Source organism: Pistacia vera, unplaced genomic scaffold (assembly GCF_008641045.1).
Source record: "Pistacia vera cultivar Batoury unplaced genomic scaffold, PisVer_v2 Contig1133, whole genome shotgun sequence".
NCBI classification, from domain to species: domain Eukaryota; kingdom Viridiplantae; phylum Streptophyta; class Magnoliopsida; order Sapindales; family Anacardiaceae; genus Pistacia; species Pistacia vera.
Window position 1 is genome coordinate 189,620 of NW_022195175.1, and position 11,460 is coordinate 201,079.

The 11,460-nt window shown below is 32.8% G+C and overlaps 1 protein-coding gene across 1 annotated transcript; it reads right to left on the bottom strand.

The window, feature by feature from the left end:
* Window positions 1-491: 491 nt before the first annotated feature.
* Window positions 492-4,648, bottom strand: LOC116144056 (CASP-like protein 5A2). Its single transcript, XM_031429516.1, has 4 exons — window positions 4,448-4,648; window positions 3,894-4,198; window positions 1,913-2,045; window positions 492-919 (listed from the first exon to the last, which is right to left on the bottom strand). Exons 2-4 carry the CDS (start codon window positions 4,100-4,102, stop codon window positions 728-730), a joined length of 534 nt encoding a protein of 177 aa, XP_031285376.1. The 5' UTR covers window positions 4,103-4,198; window positions 4,448-4,648; the 3' UTR covers window positions 492-727.
* Between the last annotated feature and the right edge of the window lie 6,812 nt (window positions 4,649-11,460).

Sequence of the window (11,460 nt, forward strand, 5' to 3'; positions counted from 1 at the left end):
TTAAATGATGATATCAAATCATTAGAGCCTTTTTATTGAAGAAATTACGCAGAAAAATTGGTTGTATTACTAATTCAGAGTTTAAGTGACAAAAGAGTAGCATNTCGCTTGTAAAAAATTTAAGAATAGAATCATCAGTTTGCACTTCTCTTCATGATGCTTCAATTACGAGAGCAAGGATAATTAATTATTTTTCCATTTTCTTTCTCATCATTGTAACCTTCCAAAGGAAAAATAAAACTAAATGTAATCACATCACATTGACTCACCCATATTAATTTCACTTGTACTTCTTAAAATAATAATTGAATCAATTTTACGTTAAATGATGATATCAAATCATTAGAGCCTTTTTATTGAAGAAATTACGCAGAAAAATTGGTTGTATTACTAATTCAGAGTTTAAGTGACAAAAGAGTAGAGCATTAACACACAATCGAAGAGGGTTTGAAAATATTCCAGGTGATTGTTTACAGTTATCACTAAAATAATTCAATCAATTGGATCTCTCCCATTGCCAAATGGATAGTTACCCATCCATAACCAAATATGTATGTTGCAGCCTGATTTCATAAAACTATACACACGACAACACAACCAAGTTTTAAAACACAAAAAGCCAAGGGAAAGATCACAGATACACACGACATCGATATGTAAGCTTCAGCTATTAGTCCAAAATGGCCAGAATCTTCTTCCTCTTTCTGGATTTTTACATGGGATCTTCTCATCGGGACGCCAATGACCAAAAATTTAAGAGAAAAGATGGTAATGCAGTAAACCAGCTTATAAAGGCCATGGCAGTAGCAGTTTCAAACTGCACACAGTGATTCTGGTAACAGCTTTGAAGATCATTGTCAATAAGAACTGTGATGCCAGCAGATGCACATGCTGCAGCAAATGTAAGAGTCGATGTTATCTGCAAAAAAAACGAAACAATTTTATTTAAACATAAATAGAATTTTGAATATGATAAATAAACTCATAAATACGTAATCATGAATTAAGAATCTGTAAAAAGCAAGTTACGGTAGCAGTATGCCACAGAGAAGAAGGGTGGGACAAATATATTCAGGTAGTTACATAGCGTAGTGAATATTTACATGGCCTTCCAACATTTTAAGTGCATGCTGATAATCTTCTCAACATTCATATACACTGTTGGCAACATTCCTTAATCAAAATTTGTTCAAAGTCCTATTCTACAAAATAGCTGGGAATGAACATGATGAATGCTATCCACAAATGAACATCAAAGGTTTTCTATTAAATGTAAGATCAGAGATTCTAACCAGCATTAATTGTTCAAAATGGTTCCAAGAATATGCGAAGTTTTACATCTTCTGTATATACATTTTGCTGGAAAAGATTACCAGAGAAAAGATCTATAAAGTCAAACTCAATCTAGACTTGGCTCCATCCTGAATTGAGCTCTCAGTGAATAGCTTAAGTTTTTCAGTAGTACGACAACAATCTGATGCTGCATGTGATAAGGCAGCAGTTGGTTACTCGGCGCAGTGTCTATGACAAGATACTGAGACCAAAAGCAACAATGGCTTGAGCTATTACAACCAACATTTTTAAATTAAAAAGTAATTTAATGAAATTATTGCTTGCATTTTCATTTAAAAAAAGAAAGTTTCAACAAATTCTCTGAAAAGCATCATAGGCAAAACCAAGTAGTTCAAAACAGCCCAACTTCTTAGGTGTCAGAAAAGGTGTCACACGCTTAAAAAACTTGGCAATATGCTAATTTCAGTCACCTATATCAAAAAACATATTGTTCAGACAACCAAAGTGCAAGTAAAAAATTTCCCAGGAATTAACCAAATTAATAAGACATCAAATCAAGAGTGGTGTTGATATGTGCTGCAACAACTTAGTTATATTACTGTTAAGTGCATTATCTTACCCCATCACCAACAGCAAACAAACTGACAATTCGATTGTTTTGCAAGGATCGCATCACCAGAAGGGCATAAATGTCTACAATGGCCAACGAAAGGCTCCACAAACTTTGCAAGCCAGCAGCTGCAACAAGGAAGCTGATGTAGCAAATATCAGAAAAGATTCCATTTAATGCCAAGCAGAAACCTTCGTGATAACATTATATACAGAATCACAAACTGAAAATTTGTTACTTCAATAGGTCAATCACGTATGTATTCAACAGTCAACTGCCTGATTACGAGCACAAGATGTTGAATATGATTTTCAACAGATGATATGCACTAGATAGCTTGCCAGCATGGAAGTATACTGCTTTAATGTTGGCTTGGGCTTGATACAAGTTTTCACAGTACATGAGTTAAATTAGGGCAGATTAAATCGGCATGAGCAACTTCCGTTGTTGCACCTATAAATTCAGACATCAGATTCATCTAATCCTGAAATCTTAGGAGACGGGGAAAATGTCAATTCTTTATCCTACCCATTTCCAAACCCAGCCCAAACTTAAGTATGTATTTAACTTAGCATATCAAGTACTCAAGTTGTACAAAGATATCCAAGAAATAAACAAACAAATTAAGAGTGTAGCTAAAATATTTGAAAGTTGACTGACTATTTTCAGAATCATAGAATACAAGTCTTCACTCCCTTTTCCGGACAGGGTTAAAAGCAAGTCCATATTCACCTAGTTTTGTTCTCATCTTTTCAGATAGAGAACCTGTGTCTTGTATGATTATATATATATATATATATATATATATATATACACACCACACACAGACACACATATATATATATATGGTACATGAAGCCCAGATTCAACAATATGTTACATGACCGAAATTCCACAGACAAAACCCAAAAGGCAAAACCAAGCACCATAATTTAGCCAAAGATCCTGCAATGCACAGCCAGCCCTCTCACTAATCTGCCAATAATGCAGAACTAACAGTTGACCACACACACCACAAAGTAACTACAGATATTTGATGAGCAGGTCGACAATGAGAAGTTGCACAACATCAATCCATAATCACTAATGGCTTTAGACAGCTCAACCTTACACATCTTGATAGGATGCTAGACATTTTCTATATGGGGATGGAGTCCATCACCTCACACTTCATATCTAAACACCATCAAGAGTATTTCTGCAGAGGCAACCCAACAGATGCTGGAAACACAAACTACAGAACTTACCCTGAATTCTAGATACTCATACCCAATGGATTTTGCTATCAAACTTAAAACTCTCAATTTAAAAAAAGGAAGCTAATTGTGTCTAGAACGGAGTAGATCTGGCTATGTCCTTTGCAATTATTACTAAATTCCAATCTTTTAAGTTCTACAAAATTCATAATTTTTACTGAAAGTAGATAATCATAGACACAACTGGATTGATCCTCATATAAGCACTCTATTGCATTAGAACATGGAAAACTAATACAAAAATGATTGTAGACAGGATAAATGAATTCTCAACCAAAATGATAGTTGACTAACTACTACGAATTATTTACCAAAGAACATCAACCAAACTGCCAAGAAAAGAAAATGCAATGCATGTATCCACCAAAAAGCAGCACTGAATAATATAAATTACCCAATTTCAGACCTATTCGATTTTAACATCTTTTGCATTATGATGTTTACACTAAGCAGACTTAGCTCTAATTGAGTATCTTTCCCAAACAGCAAACCCAATGGTTCTGATGACATTCACACGATTTGAAATAAAAACCCAAACCAGAGTCTCATTTTCACAAAATCCAAATGTACCAAAATAATTCTAGCTCTTCTTCAAAACTCAATCAACCAGATTTTACTAACAAAAGGCGATTTATAAACTCTATGTATTGCAATCCATTTATACAAACATAAAACTAATTAACCAACAAACGAACTTAATGAGTAAACTTGATACAAACGACATGGTATATTACCAAAAAGCAGTTACAGAAGGGAAGTCACTGGTGGTCGCCATGACACAAAGCGCTGCAACGGCAAAGATCAACTGACAAATTCGCAAAGTCAGGCCGCCAGGCGTCCCGGGCATGCCCTGTATGTCCTTCATCCTCACTCTCGGAGCATTGCCGCCATCCGTGGTCGGAGGATCTTCCACAGGGTGAACCGACGCATGGCTCACGTTCATCTCTTTACCACCACAAACTTCAATTCATAACGCCCTCCCTCTATCTCCCTCACGACTAATTTCTGGGTCAAATTCTCAAATAACAAAGCGCTTTAACTGCAATCCATTAAAAAGAACAAACATCGGTCAATTAAACTCTGTCCAAAACAATCTTCAATTTAATTCGCCTCTCAATCACTAATCTCCAGAGAAAATTCAAAAAAGACAAACAATATAAAAGAAACTGAACAAATTTCAAAATCCAATAGATTACCGACGCTAAGTTGATGAGAATTTTGAAAACAAAAGCGAAGATCTAACAACCGAAAAAAATATGTACCTAAACTCAATAATTAATAATCGTACCTTAATTATGAAGAAACTACCATTGTAGTAAAGGCGGAATCCGAATCACTGTTTAACTGCGATTGAATTTTTTGTTTAATTATGGATTATTTATGAAAGGTCAAAACATGAAGAGAAGGAAAAGCAAAGCTAAAAAGAAGAAAAGAGTTTGCTGAACGGTCGACTCGCGACACTATTGGCTGTTGAGATGTAGTAAAGGCGTGTTTGGTATTTGGAGTCTAATTAATTTATCTTAATCTTACGTTATTCTTAATGAATAATAATCGTGCCATTCTGTTCACAATTTATTGCCGATATTCCACCAACAAAAGCCGTCTCGTAAATTCTGTTATTAATAATAAATTAAGTTGAAAATTGATAAATCAACGTATGTTTAATTTAGGAGTTTAGGAAGTCTTGTCCAATAGTGTTTTAATGTTGTAATTAATTGACTTTGATCTCCTTGATTCCGTTGACAAGAGTGTTCGTTTTCGGCTCCAGAACAACGTGGAAGTTGTTCTATGTATGTAATTGTAAACCACTTGTTTTTCTTATCTCTATCTCTTTTAAACAGGCTATTTTCTGACCTCCTAAATGTTTGGGTTTTAAACGAGACACTCTCAAACGTCTTAAGTAGCGTTCTACATCCTCCCTCGCAGTTCAAAAAATGTCCCAAATCTCCCATCTCCATGTTTACTTACATTTAAATTATTTACAGGGAAGACAAACTCTTCCATCCAAGGACAGACCATGAATTAATGTTAGGGAAACAAATTAAGTAATTTAATACAATTATATGAAAACTTTTCTTATGTGTTCATTCAAAGAGATGAATAAAATATATTATGCCTAAAAAATACACACTAAAAGATAAAAGTGTATTAGCTATCAAAACTTAAATTGTCTCAAAGAGATATTATATAACACTTGTCTCATCCATATGTCAAGGTAACTTGCAAAAGCACTCGTTACGTTGAGCTCAAAAGTATATAAATGAGTACATCTCTTCATGAAAAAATAGTTGGCTGAACATATGAGAGTTAGACATATGTTTGAGTTTTTTTTTTTTTTTCTGTAAACAAAATATTGATCTATTTTTGTACGCCTTACAGGCAATATTAGCAAAATAGTTAGAGAATAATAAAATAACAGTGGATGTAGGATTCGCTTTCAACATGTAAACCATTATAAAAATCTCTCTTGTCAATATTTTATTTATGTTTCTACAAACATATATCATTTTAGCACCATAATCAACTCTTTAATCAATCACATCACGTGTAATTTCTAAAACATCCTTAGCACTTTGCACGTGCGAGGTTGTTGGTGTCAAAATCACACATTAACAAAATATATATATTTTGTAATTATCATATAGATTTTGACCCCTAATCAAATGATTTTGTTAAAAACAACAAGGGATGTTTGAGACAATCAAATTCACAACTCAATCTCACAACCCCCGATGTGACAACTTATAATTAGTCAGCTCGCAAATGGATAGGCGGACTCATAGCACGCAGGCGGGATCTATTTACAAGTTGACTGATTACAAACTGTCACGTCGAGAGTTGTAAGATTGAGTTGTGGATCTAACATTAATGCGAGGAGGGGTATGAGATGTTATTTTAGGACTTTAGGGTGTCTTTTATAAAACCCAAACGTGAGGGCAGGCTAAGAATTATAGCTCGTTTTAAATCTAAACACTTAGGAGAATTTTTTGTCCCTGTGGCTCATTAAATTACAATCAAGGATACTAGTTTCAATACTAGCAATTTGGTTCTTTTGACCGTTAATTGACTTAGAAATTAACTTAATCACAAAAATAACCCTTTAAAACCAATGAAAAATGCATATACAAAACAATATTAATGTAAAGTTATTAAACAAACACATTACACACACGTGTCTTTTGTTAAATGGATTTGCTCAATATTATCTAGAAAAATATTATCGTCATTTCACATTTGAGTATCGTTTTCAAGGCAATTAACGGCCAACTGAAAGAGTTAAGTCAAAATACTAGTACAGTGATGTTTAAATGAGTGTTCTTGAATTAGTAGAGCGAATGCCCATGGATAAAAATGTAATACTCTCCATACTGATGTGCTGTATATTGCATTGTATTGTATTGTATGATTTCATCATGAAACTATAGTGTATGCAAAAATAACTTTCGTTATTCGTTTTATTTTAAAATCTATTGCAAAATTTTAAGCGAATTGACATGATAAATGATATAAGTGAATTAATTAATAATTAACACACTGCCAATATATATTTAATTTACGCATTATTGTTAAATGTTGTGGTGGGTGTCTCATTTTGTTCCTCAACATACATGGATATGGCTGGCTGGCTAACCCTAACCTTTAATTTCACTCTTTTTAACTTATTTGGCATGTCCTCTTCGTATCTTACCATTTCTGCTGCCAATCCTCAGTGATGCTGTCACATTTCTCCTCATAATTCATTTATATTTAGACTCCATAATATCTTTGTTTTTTTTTCCAAATGGGGTGTCCGGACCAACTTGCGAGCACCTCAACTATTATCCGAGGACCCAATTGAATATAACATAATATCTTACTTCTCCTTCTCTTTTTCGTATTTTTGGTCATTTCCGTTCTTTTTTTTTTTTTTTAAAAGAACATCTTTTAAAATATTTGCAAATAATTCATTTATTTCATGCAAATATATATTTAAGTTAATAATCTTAATTTCCCAAAATATAAAAATTTTATTTAAATGACAAATTTAGCTGTAATTAGACGATTTAATTATATCTTTAATAAAACAATAAATGAGATGTTATCAAGGTATGAAGTTAAACTATACTAGACTCAATAGTCTAATAGTTGATAACCTGACTAAAACATACAAGAAGTCTAATGCACTTCGGTTATTTTGTTTTTGTTATTTTTCATTGAAGACAATCTATGTTTTAAAAAACGGATTGGACCGGCCGGTAGGACTGGGACTCGGCAGCTTCTCCGGTTCAGTTCAGGTTTTAGGGGGTTTTTATAATATTTCAAAATTATAAGGGCTTTGTAATTTTATAGGGGTTTTTTGAAATATGTCAAAAGTTTAGGGATTAATTGGTAATTTTTAGGGCATTTTTGAAATAAATAAAAATTTTAGGGACTAATAAAACTTTTTTAGGGGAATTTTTGTAATATATTAAAATTTGAGGGATTAATAGTAATTTTTTAAAAATAAAATTGTCGTTGACGTCATCGGTCCAACCAGTTGACCCGTGACCCGGGCAGCAAAACGAGTTGCCCTCCAGTCCAGGTTTTAAAACAATGAAGACAATTACATAAATTAATAATTTTATGGCTATTTTTTTTTTAAATAAAACCTTGACATTTTAAAAATTAAAATTAGTGGTATTGACTATAAATTAGTGGTACAACATTTAAACATTACAAAGGTTAGGTTATATTTTTCTTCCAAGGTGGGGCTTCTTTCAACCGACTGATATTTGCAGTGATCTGTTTTTTAGGCAACAATTAAAGCTATGGAACCAACTAAAAGTATTAATATGACTTGATAGAACTCTAACTTGAGAAAGACACGAGCGAAGACTTCTTTTGCTTCATTGTCCTACTTAATTAATTTGTTTCTCTTCTTATTTCATTTCTTAATCATTTGACCTCCTTGCCTTAATTTTATTTTTAGAGAATATTTTTTTTTCTTTTGATAATAATAAAATCTTTCAAATTTGAGACATTATGAGAGCAAACCTTAGAAGTTAGACCTAACTTGACCATTTAACTAATCTTTTATGGAGTAAACGACTTTTTCTCACCCAAAAAATGGTTTAATGACACATTTTCACCCACATACTTTAAAAATACCAGTTTACTACATAAATTTATATTCCGTTTCCGATTCCGACATTATTACGATCCCACACCATCACCATTTTCTTTTCCAATCATCATTCATCAAAACCCCTCAAAACCTATTCCAGCCAACCCCACCAATCGCCGATAATCGAGCGATTAAGGTTTGCGCAGCCGCCCATCCGAAGTCAAATTCTGATAAACCCCAACCACTAAACTCCAACCTTTATTACAAAAAGACTCATCGACCTGTCCTCTTCAAAAACCCTAATAGTTTAGACTAAATTTACTCTCTGTTCATTGTCGGAATGTAAATTTGGATAGTAAAGTGGTATTTTAAAAGTCTATGAGCCAAAAAATATTATTAAACTTAAGCCATTATTTGAGTGGGAAAAAGTTGTTAACTCATCTTCTATGGGTTATAAAGATCATTGTTAGCCTGATAGAGAAAGACCTAAAATTAGGTTAAAAATGATTAATTAGTAAAATATATATAGATTAGAAAAATTGGATGTTGACATTACGAAGTCAAATTATTTCCATATTTATGGATATTCTAATTGATTTGGCATGTATTATGCAAGGTCTAATCCATGCAATCAATTCATCGATCTATTCCTCTGCTCGGTAAATGAACATGTTATTTTATTGCATAACATAAGACATAAATATTTTTTTTCAATTAATCGGCACTGATAAAAGATGTGGCATGAGAAAAAGGAGTAAATTTCTGGATATTAATAAAAATAATTACGTTATGAACGATAAAGGATACTTTTTATTTAACTTTGATAAATGATAACTCTTAATTATTACTAACTTTACCTTTATTAGGTTTTTTAATTAACTTTTTTTGCCGCAAATGTTTAATTAACGTTCCCCTCTTAACGCATAAGCCAAAACACCGAAGCAATCATTCACTAAAGTCCGAAGGTGCGCGCCTTTCACCCCTTATTTTCAACAAGTGCTCTTAAAAGATAAAACACGTGAAAACAAATTAGCCACGTTAGATATAATTTAAATTAATTTTTTTATATTATCATACTTAATTTAAAAATAAAATTATATTATATTATGATTCTTAAAAAAAGAAAATAAGAAGATAAAAACGATTTCACATCCGTAATTTTTACTAAACCAACCACTCATGGACGCATGCTTATCGGTTATCAATTATCCAATATAAGGGGCAATCTCGGAATTAACGAAAAGGTTTGCCACGTGTGGTGTTGAGTGCGCATGGTCATGGTGGTCTATGCGGACCTGACATGACGAGTTAGTTATGCTAAACTCACATGACTTTCAATGTGTTTGAAACGTCAGTGGTTGCATCAGTGTACACGTGTCCGATAAGTTGACTACTGGTTGCAATCTAATCGCCAGAAATTTGGACTAATTTAAGAATGGTTCAGCAATAAAGTATAGTGGTGCGTCACAGTCCCTGTCAAAAGAACCTAATTTGAATAAAAGTACGCATTGTTTCAGATGGGCCCATTTCAATTAGCAGTGTGACCACATACGAGCATAGCCGAAGGCTACCATCATCAACTATTTTCGAATTTTATGGCACTTTTTGATTTTGGAGTCACGTGCCGTGATCTTAGTACGAATTATTATTATTATTTTTTCTCTAGTGAAATTAATGTACCTTTACTTTAAGTACATTCTTGATTCCACTCTGCTTGCTCCTAAATTATGTTGCCTGTATAAATTTACTATTTAAATTGATATAATACTATTACATGATTGAAACTTCAGTTATTATANTCAAAAGAACCTAATTTGAATAAAAGTACGCATTGTTTCAGATGGGCCCATTTCAATTAGCAGTGTGACCACATACGAGCATAGCCGAAGGCTACCATCATCAACTATTTTCGAATTTTATGGCACTTTTTGATTTTGGAGTCACGTGCCGTGATCTTAGTACGAATTATTATTATTATTTTTTCTCTAGTGAAATTAATGTACCTTTACTTTAAGTACATTCTTGATTCCACTCTGCTTGCTCCTAAATTATGTTGCCTGTATAAATTTACTATTTAAATTGATATAATACTATTACATGATTGAAACTTCAGTTATTATAATTGTAATTTAAATTATGCTACATATTAATTTACATATATTTCACATAAAAAAATTAGTCATTCTACATAATAAATTATATTTATTTATCAAATTATGGACATTGCTATAATGTATAGGACACGTACATGAAATAAGATATCAATCATATTGACAGAATTTTTAATAGGAAATGCTGACATGATTCATTCAGAATTAGGTCACTTGAAACAAAATTAAGTTTCCATATAAAATGTTTATAAGTTTATCAATTTTTTTTTTTTTTTTTTGTGATAACTAAGATGTCTGGGCCAGTTTGCGCACACCTTAATTAATCATCGGGGTCCATTGAACACCCTATAAGCTCAAAAGACTAGGTAAGCTACAGTGATATTATGGTAGGTAACCCCAAAGTTTGAACTCAATAATTCAAGGAAGTGAGCAAACCTCTTTGACCGCTAGGTAACCCGTTGGGGTTTGTAAGTTTATTGATTTGTTAAACAAGAAATGTATGAGCCGGCAATATTTCAAACTCAAAGATCAAATTACACCTAAGAGTTAAGGACTTTTCTTTACCCAAATAATGGCTTAATGACACTTTTTCATCCACAAACTTTTAAAATACCATTTTACTACCCAAATTTATATTCCAACGGTGAATAGAGAACAAATTCGTTTCAAGCTGTTGAGGCTTTTGAAGTGGGAAGACCGATGAATCTTTTGGTGGTGGAAGGTAGGATTTTGGTGGTTGAGATTGATCGAAATTTGACTTGAGAGGGGTGGTTGCGTAAATCCTAATCACTCAATTGCTAATGATTGATGGGATCGGTGAGAGTAGGGTTTGAAGGGTTTTGATGAGTGATGATCAAATGAGAGAATGTTCGTGGTACGGGGTCGTAACGATGCCGAAATCAGAAACAAAATATAAATTTGAATAATAAAGTAGTATTTTAAAAATTTATAGATGATAAAGTGTCATTACACCATTATTTGGGTGGGAAAAAGTTCTTACACCAATTTAGTTCCAAGTAGAGTAGGGATAGCAAAGTCAAGTTAGATTCAAATGATAGGTTCATACCTGTGTTTTTGTACCTGAGCCAAACTATCCTTACTTTGGGC

Coding starts and splice junctions, on each gene's coding strand:
- LOC116144056 (XM_031429516.1), bottom strand. CDS start 4,102: ATGAACGTGAGCCATGCGTCGGTTCACCCTGTGGAAGATCCTCCGACC. Junction 2,046..3,893: donor CCTTCTGTAACTGCTTTTTG/GTAATATACCAT, acceptor TTGCTACATCAG/CTTCCTTGTTGCAGCTGCTG. Junction 920..1,912: donor TGTTTGCTGTTGGTGATGGG/GTAAGATAATGC, acceptor TTTTTTTTGCAG/ATAACATCGACTCTTACATT.